At 48.3% G+C, this 15,245-nt stretch overlaps 2 protein-coding genes across 8 annotated transcripts in view; one reads left to right on the top strand and one right to left on the bottom strand.

Annotated features, from left to right (window-relative positions):
* LOC105704494 overlaps nt 1-11,503 on the top strand; it is a 90,533-nt gene extending 79,030 nt beyond the window's left edge. For 4 of the 5 annotated variants that reach the window (XM_012433762.1, XM_012433761.2, XM_012433765.1 and 1 more), the window contains exons 3-6: nt 5,143-6,907; nt 6,995-7,554; nt 10,403-10,523; nt 10,710-11,503. In XM_012433762.1, coding sequence (XP_012289185.1) covers nt 5,143-6,907; nt 6,995-7,554; nt 10,403-10,523; nt 10,710-10,746 — 2,483 coding nt within the window. In that variant the 3' untranslated portion in view covers nt 10,747-11,503. The remainder of the gene's footprint in view (nt 1-5,142; nt 6,908-6,994; nt 7,555-10,402; nt 10,524-10,709) is intronic. The other variant, XM_012433766.1, reaches the window with a different exon arrangement.
* A 205-nt stretch (nt 11,504-11,708) lies between these two features.
* LOC105704495 overlaps nt 11,709-15,245 on the bottom strand; it is a 54,552-nt gene continuing 51,015 nt past the window's right edge. For all 3 annotated transcript variants that reach the window (XM_012433767.1, XM_012433768.1, XM_012433769.2), the window contains exons 3-5: nt 12,489-14,420; nt 12,143-12,341; nt 11,709-11,890 (exon numbers count right to left, since the gene is read on the bottom strand). In XM_012433767.1, the coding sequence (XP_012289190.1) occupies nt 11,842-11,890; nt 12,143-12,341; nt 12,489-14,420 (2,180 nt within the window). In that variant the 3' untranslated portion in view covers nt 11,709-11,841. The remainder of the gene's footprint in view (nt 11,891-12,142; nt 12,342-12,488; nt 14,421-15,245) is intronic.

Genomic DNA, 15,245 nt, shown 5'->3' on the forward strand with positions numbered 1-15,245 from the left:
AACGATTACAGCACAAAATTAGCACATAATTTGCCCTTCAATTTGGTGTACTTGTTTTTAACTTTTTGTCTTGTTTGAGATGGGAACGTGCTGGCTTGACGTCAAGCTAGCACGGCCACACTGAAATTTCAAATTTCGGAAAAATGGTGGGGGTACAAAATTAATTAATTCAGCACAAAATTAGCACATAATTAGCACATAATTCCTCTGCATTCAGAAATCGTGTATTGGGATGTTGCCGTGCTAGCTTGACGCACCTATTTGTGGGCCATCCTTAAGGGGTCTCTATGTCGGTCACGGACCATTATGATAATTTATTTAAATAACTCGAGTTTAGGAGCGCACCGAGCCGAAATGCTCGGTATTGTCATTTGTCGGGCCCGAAGATGCGCTTTATTTCATCTTTACTCTCTACGTAGAAAATCTTAACTGATTCGCTGTCTTGGAGATAATCAACGCCCAGCTCGAACGGCTGGACATGGGAATATGAAATTTCGGAAAAGACCTCGTTAAGACCTAACGTATCTACTAAGACGGGATTTTTTTAATTCGGCTCTTAAGGGGGTGACATTCGGGGTTGAAAATTCAAGCTCATTTGGAAACGGTTAGATCGAGGAGCATGAGATTTTGCGAAAATGTTCTTTGTTGGAATCTATGAGATATGTGTAAAACGAAATTTACATTTTTGCTTTTCGAAGGGGGTGGTAGATGGTCTAAAGGGTACTCATGATTTGAAATCGCACGAGATATTCGAGCATTGGATAAAATCTTGCACCAGCGTAAAGCACGAGTTAATTGTTTACTTATAAGAGAATTGCATAACCCTGAAAAAATGTTTCTGGGTATCTTTCGAAAGGCGTGTCGGTTTACCTAATTTGATTTAAAAGAAGTTATCACCTGGTAAATGGTATTATTTTATTAAGTAAATTACGAAGTGGAAATTAAAAGTACTCCTTTTTTATCTAGGGTCTCAAGGTATGGCGAGCACGCAAACGCGGAGGCGTTGCGACGCCCGTTGCCGGAGCAAAGGAATACCGCTAATCTTTTATTATTGCGGCCTTTCACTGCCAACAGTAACGAGTACTTACACGTACACGCCCGTTAGAGCTCTCATTTCAAAAGGGACCTCGGTAAAGGTTTCTTTCAGCGCGCCCCAAAGGAGGGTAATTGCCAAGAACGCACGTGACATATCCGACGAGGCCACTTTGTGATAATTTCTTGCGTTTCACCTACAACGCCGACAGTTCCTTAAATCCTGCCAAATCGTAAAACATCAACATTGTTATTATCTCTAATTACCGGCCGTTGCAAAATTTGAGAGCCCATGGTAAAATGGTACCTCCTCCGAGTGCCCTTTTCAACTCATCTAGAGAATTTAGGGAAGGTTGGTCCACGGCGATAATCGATAACGAATGTCCTCGCCGAAAGGGCGAATGCGAGACGAATCAAATCCTGAATGATGAGGATCAAGCCGAGTATCCAAAAATTGGACAAAATTACGAGACCATAGGAGCGCTCATTCTTCAGCGGGGATTTCTAGTCGGCGAAGGTAGAGATGAAGGAGCGAACGCGGCGAGGTCTTTAAAAAAAGGAAAGGTTGCGGACTAAATAATGAGCCCTAAATATTCATGGAATGACGAACACGTGCAATCCGTTCATTTGTGAGTTACCGTTCCGTGCTAAACGTCACGGGACGTTTCCAAGGCGTCATGAGAGGACGCGACTTCACGGGCGTTTGAGATGCATTACGGTAACTGGGTCGTCACCGGTTGGCTACGGTTCCGGGTGAGGTCGTCACAGAATTGGCTCTTTTCTTCGAGATCTCGTCACCGGGTCGTTCCGTGTTACTTGTGGCCTAAAAAGCACCTGGCAAAACGGTTCTCCAGATGGCTTATCACTCCGGCGACAAAGAGTCCTGGTTCCCCTGGTGACACATCTCGAAGAGGTCCCTTTCCTGGCTTCCGAATTTCACTTTGCGAAACCACGGGTAAAAACGACCAGTAAAATCGACGATCCACCACGGGACCGTCTGAAAACTAGGTTGTCACGTGATTTGTGCTTTAATTTCGCGTTACCACTTCACTTTTACCAGGACCTCGGCGGGACTTGGTGAACCAGGCCTACGTCATCGGAACCACTAGTCTCGTCTAGAAACCGCGGTTCTGGTTGCGGTCGGTAAGGAAACTTCGTAGGGAAGAGTTCAATACTCCTGTAGAATTCGATATCGAATGGTGCGTATCGTCGCTTTGATCGACTCTCGGGACAGCCTTAACCCTTTCGTTACCTTGGACGAGATATCTCGCGAACCAATACTGGCCGATCAACACTTTTGACGAGATATCTCGCGACCCGATACTGGCCGATCAACGCTTTTGACGAGATATCTCGCGATCCGGTAGTAGCGGATTAACGCTTTTGACGATAATCTAGCTTCAATGTTTATCAACATAATGCTCAAGACATACCATAAGCGACATAAAAACTCAAAGTCAGAATACAAAATAATTTGTCTAGAATGTCAAAATATTACTGCTAGGAAGCTAGATTATCGTCAAAAGCGTTAATCCGCTACTACCGGATCGCGAGATATCTCGTCAAAAGCGTTGATCGGCTACTACCGGGTCGCGAGATATCTCGTCGAAAGCGTTGATCGGCCAGTATCGGGTCGCGAGATATCTCGTCAAAAGCGTTAATCGGCCAGTAGTGGGTCGCGAGATATCTCGTCCAAGATAACGAAAGGGTTAAGGGGATGTGAAAGTGGCATCCGAGGGGTCGATCGTTCATGAAACTTTTCCTCGAATTGAGTGTATCGAATAATTTAAATCTTTACAACGCACATATGGAGGCTGTAAGGAAGGTCCTGGCACCCATGAAGTTTCATTTTAAATACAACATTTTTATAATATCTATAAACAAATTTTTAAAGAATTCAAATTTCATGGGTGCCAGGACCTTCCTTATGGCCCTCATATTCACGTTGCAAACTTTGAAACATTTGGATAATACCCAATTCAGAGAAAAGTTTCATCAACGAGGCCTCTGTGTAGCTACTTTCACATCACCTTAAGGCGACACGAAAGTGGCGTTCGAGGGGTCCTGTTTATGAAACTTTTCTCCGAACCTACTGTATCGAATCGTTTGAAACTTTACTATATGAACATGGAGGCCCTAAGGAAGGTTCCGACACTCATTAAATACAACTACGCCGTATTTACGTACTGACGATACGACTTCATGGGTAACACGACTTCATGCAAATTACACGGTCAGCGCGTTCTCCCTTAGAGCCTCCATAATCACGTGTTACAGTTTTAGATAATTTGGTGTACCCAGTTCGGAGAAAAGTTTTACAAATATTTTGACTTTTTGGTATGTATATATCACACTTTCATATCACCTTAAGGGGATGTGAAAGTGGCATCCGAGGGTCGATCGTTCATGAAACTTTCCTCCGAACTGGGTGTACCGAATCGTTTCAAACTTTACTACGTGAATGTGGAGGCGATAAAGAAGGCCTTGAAACTCCTGAAATTTCATTTTTTATACAAAATGTTAGAAAAATATTTATAAGGAAATTAAAAAAAAAAATTGAAATTTCGTGGTTGTCAGAATCTTCCCTTTAGCCTCTGTATTCGCGCTGTAAAGATTGCAACGGTTCGGTGCACCCAGTTCGGAGATAAATGTCATAACTGAGGTCCCTTTCGTATCACCTTAACCCCCAGAAATGTCGGGGGAGGAGGAGGGCCAAGAAGAGTCGCTCGGGGCCGGTGCCACCGGTCGTCACCACGGGCCGATGGCCAATCGCAAAACACGTGTATCCGATACCTGAGCCGCCTGACAATGACGCTTCCCGTAGGGAGGCCATACGGGGTCCGCTAACTGTACACCTTGATGACACGTCCCGAAAAAGTAGTCCCAAAATACGCGGAACCAGATCGCCACCGCGTTTCCTGGGAGGGTTTGGCTGGACCAGGATGGACCAGGATGGACCATATGTCGAGCGCGCCTCCCAGCTTTTTTCGAGTCGACTCTCCGCCACTCGGGGACCTCGATCGGGACTTCGCTGGGGTCTGCTCTTCTCTTCTTCGTCCCCCTCTGCTGCGAAATCGGTAGCCGAATTCCGATCGCGCGACGCATCCCCGTCCCGGCCCGCGCGCCGACCTCATGCGAAAAGTATATTAATTGGGATGCATCCCGAGCCCCGGGAAGAAAGAAGTGCTTGTTATTGGGCCAGGAGCCATTACGTCATTCGCATGTCGCGAGCTGTCACTCAACGTCAGACATTTTTGTTAGCAAGGGAGTGCAGACTTCCGGGTCGCCCTGGTCACCCCTTGCCCGGGTCTCTTTGAACACGAAGACTTTTTCCAACGGAGGGAAAGCGAATACCAGCCTACATTTCAGAGATGGTTTCATACACGACCGCAGTTCTATGGAATAAAGTTATTTAATTTTTAAGTTTTTCTTAAGGGTGTTTGGTCATGTATGAGAAGCTGGAGAACCTGATATGTACAGTGTATCTTAGAACTCTTAGCATCCTTGGAATTGGTGGAAATTGACCAAATTGAAAAGTCGAATCTTTCTCTTTGACATTTCCCTCGGATGATTACTTACCGAATTATTCGTTATTAAACTTGGCTATTTTATTTCATTTTCTTTTATACTTAGTTCATTAGCACGTTAATGTTTTTTTACAAAACTATGGTAATAACTTAAATTATAAAATTGAAATACCTCCGAAGTCGTATGTTTTTCCTAATTAATTAAGTGAATATTTGTTTGTAAATAATTAACGTAATAATGAATTGAGAATAAATGAAAAATTAAGTAAAAAATGAGTGTCCGAGTATTGCGAAGTATCCGCACATCAGGATGCAAGGCACTGGCCCGGTTAAATCCCACACTTTTTTATCAGGAATAACTCGATAAATAATCACCTCAGGGAAAAGTCAAAAAGGAAGTTTCGACTTTCAATCTCGACAACCTCCACCAGTTTCAGAGGATACTGCAAATTTAGGGGCACCCTTAATAGAGAAATTGGGGTTTTCTGCATGAGTTATAATAACTTCCCCACTTATTTACGTATTAAGCACCGATGCAAGACGCAGATCGGTAGATAACCAAAGGAACGTTTAATTTTTCCAGGTCTGGGAGTTTGGGGTCGTCGAGTCAGCAAGAAGATAGAGTCTTTCCGCCGTTCCGGATCCCGCGAAACGGTGGCCAGCACTCCGGAGAGGCTCGACAGCGTCGAGGAAAAGTCGACGCCAAATGGCGAGGGGAAGCCCGAGCGGAGGGTATCTCTGGGGTCTCAGAGATCGCCATCACCGTTCAAGTCCTTCTTCATCAGGATGGGCTCTACGGGGATGTTGAACTCGTCGAGGAGCAACCGGCGGTCGCAAAACGAGGACGACCAGCTGCGGACCTCGGAGAAGGAGAATCTCTTCAGGAGCTGCAGTACGAGTCAGCTGAACACCAGCCCGACGTACGTGAAGGGCGACGATCCGTCCGAGGGTATCGACCTGCAGATCAAGAGGAAGGACAAGACGGTGTCCTGCGACAATCTGACGGGCCAGCAGGACGACGACGTCTTCGAGACCGGCGTGGAGCCGCTTAGCGTGGTCGCGGACAGAACGGTGAACGACTTCGGGGCTTGCGACTTCGCGGGAGACAGCAGGGTGGAGGTGCTGAAGAAGTCGAGCAGCTGCGACTTCAGGGAGGCCAAGAAATCCAGCTTCCCGTACGCGTTCCTGCGCTCCAAGTTGTCCGTCCTGCCGGAGGAGCGACACGGAACGGGTCTCTCGTCGGCCAAAGACGACAGGCTCTTCAAGACGGCCTCGGAGGAGCACTTCCCGGCCCTGAAGATCGAGGAGTCCTACGACGGGACCACGACTCTGGGCAGGAAGCGCAGTAGAAACAACTTCAGCAGGCTCCAGGAGGCGGCCAGGCTGTCGAGGAACTCGTACTCGGAATTCCGGGGCAGGCCGGTGAGCGTTGCCAGGTGCGAGCAGGACAGGTACAGCCTGAACCCCGGCCATTTGGAGCGCATCGAGGATGCCGGATACCAGCAGGATGACGCCTCGTACAGTCCTTATTCGAGGAGTCCGGGGACTCCCAGAGGTGGTCCCAATTTGGCCGGGAGCGAGACCGGCCAGGATCAGGTGGATCTGGCCGCGAGGATTACGGATCTGCCCAATCTGGGCACGGATCTGGACGTCGTGGCCACGCTGAGGGGTCCTAGGAGAAACTCGGCGCCGAGCGGGGAGCAGCGATTATCCTCGCATTACGTCAGCTCGAACGAGTCCGGCTACGACAGCGACGGGCCGAGGGGCGAGTCAGCCGCAGCTTCCGAAACCGAGGCCCTGAGTCTGAAATGCGCCGACAGCTCGGACACGAGCAGCGTTCTGGACTCGGAGATCGAGAAGCCGATCAGGAGCTCGACTCCCAGCGAGTACCCCGAGCACGACTCGGAGTCGGCTCCTCGAAAGCACCAGGACGCCGGGACCCCCTCGACGATGGAGAGCTGCGAGCCGACGGACGGCATTCACGGGTTCAGGTGGCACCAGAGCAATTCAGGGAGACTCTTGCCCAGCATACATCAAGCGTGTACGTTGGACAAGATCGAGATCCCGGCCGCTGCCCAGGAGCCCGCGTTCCCTCGGGACCACCTGAGCGCGTTCCAGAGTGGATCCAGGCAGCTCACCAGCTCGCCGCATCGCGTCAGGCTGCAGCAGGACAAGACGAGGTTTCTGACCGACATCATCCAGCCTCCCAGAAGGGTCAGGCGGCGACGTCTGGTGCAGCTCAACAAGAGGGACCCCAAGGAGAGCCTGGGCATCCGACTGGCCCAGCAGCGCCTAGGGGAGCTGCGCTATATAGTGGTGCAGCTGGAGAACGATGGGATCGCGCACAGGTAGGTCGCATCTCCGTTAACGAACATCCGGATACCTTGGAGCCGCTTTTGCTCCGGATCACCGAATAAGTTCTCTCCTTTTTTCAGAGACGGCCGCCTCAGACTCGGCGACGAGATCGTCGAGGTGGAGGGCAAGGAGCTCCGGACTCTGGAGAGCTTGGAAGAGGTCCAGGACTTCCTGAAGTCCTTCAGCGGGAACAGGGTGCAGCTGGTGACGGCCTACGAGGAAACGGTGCCTCAAATGTACTCAGGCTCACCCGTCCTTCCCGCGGAGTACGAGTACCTGGAGAACGCGAAGAACCTCTCGAACATCTTCCTGATGGACGAGCGGAAGACTCCGAGCCAGACTCGCTCGATGGGTGTCCAAGATAAGGCGACCTCGGCGAGCCCCACGAAGAGACCCGACTTCCTGCCTCTCTCGTGCCTGATCAATGACTCGAAGGACTCCGAGGAATTGGCGGAGTCCGCTTCCGAGTCGCAGCAGCCCTTAACGAGACACGTCGCCAGGTTCGAGAAGGGCTGCGGCAGGCCCAGCCTTGGCTTCAGCGTCGTGGGTGGCCGGGACAGTCCCCGAGGCGAAATGGGCATTTTCGTCAGGAGGATCTTCCCTGGAGGGCAGGCGGACGTGTCCAAGTCTCTTCTGCAAGGTACATGCGATCTCGTGGGTGTTCCCAGAGACGTTCCGTCCCGCTTCGATGCACCTCGCCCATCTTTGTTGCTCGTCCTTGTAGAATATTCTATCCCTGCCCCTACTCCTGATCATCAAAATTACCGAAAAAGGACGGAGGCCTTATTAGGAGGAACACCTTGTGAACTTTGTCTAAGCAAAATTCTAAACGAAGCTCCACTTTGCGGCCAAAGTCCACCCTGGTTTGGGTTCGTCGTCGTCGTCGTAGATGCATTTGTCAGGCTTCTCGCGCATCCTCAGCCGAGTTGTCCAACCAGTGTCGAAAACGCTCGCGGACAAATCGGGCGTCGTGTCGCACCGGGTTTAACTGCCGCTACGTATCTCGGCGATCGGCTTTCCTGGTCGGCGACCAATTAAAAGTTTGTCCACCTCGACGCGGTGGTTCTTGCTCGCCGATGTCGCAAGCGTGTGGCAGGGGACGTCGCGACGCGTCCATCCGCGGCCTCTCGTATTCACGCCGGCTACCAGCCTGGACACAGCTCGAATCTTTAAGCCGACACCTAACGCCGCGTGCATTTCTAAGCAGTCGCACGCCTCCTCTCTTCGCCTCCTCTCTTCGACCTGCCTCTTCATCCTCCTCGCGTTCTACTCTTTCATTTGCCTTCCTGGCCGTGTCGAGCGTCGCCGGCATACCAACCGCGATAGCTCTGCTCCTCGCTCCACTTTGACTCCTCTTCTTCGGGACTACTACTTACCGACGATATACTATTTCGCGACGTTTGCCGTGCTCTCCAGTTTCAAAATCGCCGTCCGATGCGATCAAATTTCGATTACGAGCATGTTTGCTATCCGGTGCAACGAGACTCCTGTCCGGTGATTGCGAGTCGGTCTCTACGGCTCGTCGGGTTGCATGGCTGCAGGCGAGTGCAACCTTGGCCGCGAATGTGCGAGGGAAGTTCTACACGGATAGGGTGCCTTTTTTCTCAAGTTTACGAAACCTCGGGAAAAAATAGTGTTCGAATTGGTATTTTTTCATTCGTTAAGTGTATTTTTGAAATGGGGCTTTTTATAGCACGATAGTACGTGAATATGCGCAGGTTATGAAAGGGACCCGGTTCGGAACGTGAAACGCTGGTTGTTTGTTTTTATTACAGATAATTAGTATTTACGCTCACTTTTGCGCGTTACCGTTGACGGAATATGGGGAAATGTTTTTGTTAGCGTTATTCCATTTCAATTTGTTGTCTAAGAAGTCAGTCAGTTGCTGTGCTTCTGGCTTGGCGATGTTGACGTTGAAATCGTCGCTCGTTACCATTTGCATCCCATCGCAATTCTTTTTTCAGTTAGTGACTCTCTAAAATCATCTTTGTGTCAATACTAAATCAACACGATTTGCGTACGTTTTATTTTTACAGTTTACTGACGTTTATGTTAATCTCTGTGCGTTTGTATTGAGGCAATTTGAGAAAACGTTTCAAGTGAAATCGAAATAGTACAGCGAAAACAAAAAACTATTTCTAAAACAAGCAATTGCGGACGCGTAAGAGCATTTCGTGAAGAAATAGTAAATATCTAGTGATTCTCTTTAATATCGAAGTTTCAGTTCCACCGCGCGCGGCAATCACCTACCGATGTTTTTTCCGAATAAACATTCTTCAGAATGTTATCGTTGAAATTTTATGGGTGTCAGACCTTTCTTCCACCTTCCGTATTCACGTTGTAAAAATTGAAACTATTCGATTTCCAATTTGGAGAAAAGTATCATAAACGGTTGATCCCTCACGCGCCACTTTCGCATCCCCTTAAGGTGAAGTGAAACACGCCGAGAAACTTGATCGACGTCGGTAAAACAAGTTTTTCTAAATATCTACGTTGCCGACGTTCGTTTTTATATCGACGTGTCGAATTAAATTGAGTATTGTACTAAATGGCATACTCCACCTGTCGTTTTCGTACAATAATTATAATGAAATCTAAGTAAAACTCCATAAATCCCTTGCATTCATGGTTTCTGAGGCTGTAATTGACTTCAGAGGGACACCCTGCGCCATCTGTGATTTTCGTGTGAACTAAATTTTTACTCCGAGACCTCGTATTCCCATCGTTTTAGAATAGAAGCGTATAAAATACTTTTTTTTACCTTTATTCCGTTGACATGAGAGTTTCTCGATTACCAGAGTGTTCTAAATTGTCGTATAATTATCCTGGCACTTTCGTTTCTCATATTAGAGCCTTCAATAATTAGATATCGACATATGAGAGCTCGACGCCATTTTGGTTTTGGTCGGGGTTAAATTAAAAAAAGTTTATCCCATTCAAATGAGAGTTTCTCGAACACCAATGTTATAAATTGTCGTACAATTATCCTGGCACTTTCGTTTCTCATATTAGAGCCTTCAATAATTAGATATCGACATATGAGAGTTCGACGCCATTTTGGTTTTGGTCTGGGTTAAATTAAAAAAAGTTTATCCCATTCAAATGAGAGTTTCTCGAATACCAGAGTGTTCTAAATTGTCGTACAATTGTCCTGGCACTTTCGTTTCTCATAGTAGATCCTTCAATAATTGGATATCGACATATGAGAGCTCGACGCCATTTTGGTTCTGGTCTGGGTTAAGTTAAAAAATTGTTATAAAAAATCTAAATTTTGAACGTGTCAGGATAATTCCTAGGTGCTCATGAGTAACGTGTCAAAGTTTCGGACAGTTCTATCCAATACCCTTAAAAAAAGTGTCTTATTCGAATCGACTGATTTGAGGAGAGTGTCACTTCACCTTAAGGCGACGTCGGTCGGGTATTTTCGTTCCCTGCCGTTTCCCACAGTCCGTAGGCTTCTACTGATACCGAGATTTGCGTGCCCACAGGTGACGAGATACTGTGTCTGAACGGAAAGGTGCTCCGAGGACACACGCATCAGGAAGTTATCGAGCTCTTCAAGGCGGTGAGGGAAGGACCGGTCGAGTTGGAGCTGGCCAGGAGACACAGGTACGGGCCAAAAGTGCACATTATCGTCGGCCCAGAGAGGCCGCGAATTAATGGCCAAAGTGTGTCGCCACTTTGTCCGGCATACGTGGATAACGAAGTCCGCGGGATCCGCGCGAACGCGATAAATAAAGCTCGGCCTGACACGCAGAGTATATTAAGGTCCTCTTCGTCCGTTTCTGTCCTTAGGTACCCGAAAGCCGCCTTGAAGTCCGCGCCGTACTGAGGAAGACCTCCCGAAGAAGAAGAAGCCCCGAAGAAGAGGACCGGGAACCTGAAGTAGCTCCGGCCGGAAGTGCTCTTCAAGAACCGCTGCTGGGCTCCTCTTCCTGCGCGAACGATCTTTAGATTCTAGTCTCTCGCGAACAGGATCTCCGGATCTTGGCGTCTCGTTTCTCTCTTTCTCTCTCTTCCTCCTTCCTTTCCTTCGCTCGTTTTAATTTATCTCGCTCGGTGGCGCCGAAGCTCTCATCAGCTCCCTCTCGTACGCGTTGGTCCCCCTCCGCGTTCTCCGATTTTCATTATCCCCTTAAGATTTTATACGAGTACGTTAACGCACGGAATTCATTGTATATGACTTTTATATAGCAGACAATAAAGAGTAGGCCACTTTCGATGAGATACGGGAAATCAGGCGCGATTGCTGGATCGACGTTGACCGGTTTTGGGGTAGAGTGTTCGCGCGTTTACGAAGTTTAAGAGCGATACGGCGGAAATGCGTTTTGGATTTGCGAACGGCCAGGCATACGCGTAAGTTCTTGGCTTCGGTGTCCCGAAACGCGAACGGTGGGGTAAGTGTCCTGCACGAGTATCGACTTCACACCTGGGACACGGTATTCGCGAGATTTGTAGTGTATTAACGAAGTTGTACGTTGAACGATGCCTTCTAGAAGTAATGCAACACATTGGCCCATTTAAAGGTTTAATGCGATTAGTTGTTGTTGTATGTTATATAATGTTGTATAAAATGAGGTTAACACGAACGGTGGAGTCGTCGTTTATTCCCTGCGGTTCTTAAAGTCGGTTTATTATTATTTAACGTGCCTTGTAAAGCTTCCAATACCAACTCCAGTTTCTCAGGAGATGATCATAATGTTCTAATAGTTCCTTTCCAGGGTAAAAGTTTCCGTAAGATTTTATATCAGATTATCCGCAGCCGACGGGAGTCTAACGAGAACGCTCGACGTCTTCGAGTTATTAAATAACACGTTTATTAGCGTGGGTTCTTTACACATTTACAATATGTACAAGGAACGTCCCTCGATTCGTTCTCTTCTTGGTCTGTTGTACAGATCGGTCGAGAAGTCTCTGAAGAGTTCGTTCAGGAGTCACCCAATAGAAGGTCGGCGCACGACTTCGCCTTCAATGTTCTGAAACACGAGAATTAGTATGAATATATTTTACATGAACATTTTTATATTTTTTACAAAATAAAGAATACTGGGAATGTGTCATCTCAAATTGAATCTGGGCGTTAAATGCAACAGCGACTAACCCTTTGCACTCGAAAGGCGACTATCAGCTGCCATTGGCAACATGAATGGCAAAAGCATCAAATGTAAATGGCCAAGTGACTTCTCACTGACTTCTCATAGAAGATACGAAACATTAGAAGAACTTACTGAGGTTCTCGATGTTTGACCCGCCGACTTATGTGCAAGGCCACAGGACCGCTTTTGATGTTGCGAAACAGTTGCACGGCTTCCCGGTGAGCTAAATCGTGAGAGACTTGTCCATTTACTGCCAAGATCTCATCCCCGGCTCGCAATCGGCCATCTTCGGCAGCCTGACCCCCAGGTAGAACCGACTTGATGAAGATGCCTGAAAGAGAACGAACGTAAACCTTGAAATTCCAGCGTGACCGATAACAGAATTCGACGGAATGAGTTAAGAATAATTAAATATGCCTATCAAATCGGTAATGACGTGCAAATTCGAGATTGCGATTCAGATGGAACTACGATTTACCGATGCTTCCTTTGGGACTGTCCCTCCCGCCGACTATCGTGAATCCCAAGGATTTCTTCCCGGGTCCCTTTTCGAAGACCACGGTCTGAAAGGTGGACACCGTGTTGCGAGGCCTTCTCGGAAGAGTACAGAAGTTCGAGACACTCTGAGAAGTGCTGTCGATCGTCGCGTTAAATTTCTCCGAGGATATGGATCTGGACGAGTCGCTTTTTCTATCCCGGTGCTGCTTCGACTGGTGTTTCCTGAAATGGGACCTGGGTGACGTAGTGGTCTCCACGATCACTCCGTGTCCACTTTCTACGCAGATGTTCTCGTAGTCCACGCTGCTTTCCTTCAGCCTCCGCGGATGTTCCGCGTTGATGTATCTGGAGATGACGATGTCGACCTCGCCGGGACCACTGCCACCTCCCAGGACCTTCCTGGCCTCGGCCATGCCGAGTCCTCTGAGTCGTTTGCCATTTACGATGAGAATTTCGTCTCCGATCTTCAGAGTTCCCTCTCTATCGGCCAGTCCATTCGGCACTACGTGTGCCACCAGGTATCCATGACTGGACTCCGGCGTCTTCGCGATGAAGATCCCCAGACACTGATCCGGACGATCCTTGACGAGCTTCACCACCGTCGTCTCCGTGCCGTAGGATCTGCTCCTGACGACGGGAAGAGGGCAGCTTTCCTTGCTGGGAAGCCTCTTGACGATCTCCTTGCGATTCAGACTCTGTCCTCTTCTCTCCCCAGGGGCCAATCCACCCTGCCGCTGGATCAGTTCCGCGTTAGCGGCCTGAAAGACGGACCCTGGGGGGTCTCGGTCGATGCCCGAGCTCCCATTCTGCGCGAGCAGACACTTCACGGAGCCGTTCCTGTCGTTACGGAAGACCTCGATCCTCCCATGCTCCAGACTGGTGCAGTTCTGCGAGCACCTTTCCGGATCGGTCATCGGGGCAGATGGTCTTCTGGGCGGAAGTCTCGGGGGAGAGTCGTCCCCTAGGCCACTGGTCATCAGTCCGGATGCCCCGCTGCTGCAACGATCGTCCAGCAGGGAACTGGTCGCGGAATCGTTGTCCAAGATCCCCGAGTCGTTGTCGTCTTGATCCTGATCCTCGAAGAGGGGATTCGTCCTTAGTTCCTCCAGCCCAGGAAGCGTCCCGTACGAGAAACTTCGCAGTCTCCTCTTTTCCCTGTCCTTCCCATCCTTCTTGTAGATCTTCGCTATCAGTCTGCTGGTCGAGCTCTTCAAGTACCTGTCCTGCATCGCTCTAAACTTGGCAGCCAGGCAACTCGACGGAGTGATGGTGTCGAACTGGGAGCCCTCCTTGGTGGACACTTCGGGGTCGCACATCTCCATGACGTTCATAGTCCTTTGGGCCTCCGGCGTGCCCTCGGCCTCGGACAGGATGTCCTTGCTTTTCCACCACCTTCTTCGAGGTTTCGGGGTCTCCAGCTCCTCTTCGCTCCCCGTGCAATACTTTTGCTGACCCGGGGTCCGGAACATCAGGAACCCGGAACGCTCTTCGCCGTTCTTCAAAGAGGCTGCTAGTCTCGTTTGGGATTTCGATCTTCGTTTCCTCCTGGCTTGAATCTTCTCCTCTTCGCTGATTTGCTTCAGGTCCGACTCGCAGAGGGATCTTCTGACCTCGTTCCTGTTCAATCCTCGCAGGCTCAGCTCGTTCATGGAACGAAATTGCGTCCTCTCGACCTGCTCCACCTCCTCTTCCGAATCTCTATCCTTGAAGAAACTTAGTCTCGTATTTTTTACGCGATCCAGCAACGGGTGTCTCTTCTCGCACACGCGTCTTCGTTCCTCCTGGATTCTCTTCTTGTCCTTTTTGCTGGCGGTCCTTTCCGTGGTCACCTCGGATGTCTGCACGTTGTAGCAGTTCCTCTCGGATTCGGAACTCGAGGACTTCCGGCGCGCCCACCGCACCGGCGACATGTCTGAAACGATTACAATGAATTAGATATTACCCTCAAGGAGTTATCACGACGAGGAAAGGAATCTCCCTTCAGCATAGATCGTACATGAAAAAAAAGAAAATTGTCCTCGCAATGATATGAACGTGGTAAAAGTAAAAAATCTAAACGAACATAAATTTATTTCATATTTAGTACGTCTACTTAATATACAATAATTCGAAGTTACATTTTCTTTCATAATCGGCACAATTAAAGAACAAGTGGTTGAATTGTTCATTTTCAAAGAAGCGATAATATTCCTAGCACGTACTAAAATTATTCTCAATACTTGGCGTGATCCATCGACGGATAATGCTTTTTTACTTTCATATTTTGCAGGTCGAGCTCAAATATCGTTTGAAATTGAAACGTAGAACGCCCGAGAAATAGGATCGTTTTATGTCCAATTTATTATTAAAATGGTCCGTACGATGGATCCTGGTCTATGATGTCATCATCGGAGGTGTCATATTATACAAATCACTGTACAGGTTGTAGTATTATTTAAACAACCTCGTAATGTTTTGGTCCTGCCTTGAATACGCGTTTCAAAGGCAATTCTACGATCATTTTCATTATTTCATTTTTAGCAATTTATGTTCAACATTGAAATATAATTAGCTACGCGTCCGGTAACAAGATCTTGTCCAAGAAATCGCGGTCAGCTTTAATATCAAATATTGAAAATTTATTCTTGAAGCGGATTCTTTCGTTAAGAGGTCCGACGAACGACACGTTTCGATTGAACAATCAAATTCTTCGGTCACTTTGTTCAGCAACTAAGCAGTCCCTCTATTGAGCGTCAAG

This window comes from Orussus abietinus, unplaced genomic scaffold (genome assembly GCF_000612105.2).
Source record: "Orussus abietinus isolate OABI.00-Male unplaced genomic scaffold, Oabi_2.0 scaffold52, whole genome shotgun sequence".
Taxonomy (NCBI): Eukaryota; Metazoa; Arthropoda; class Insecta; order Hymenoptera; family Orussidae; genus Orussus; species Orussus abietinus.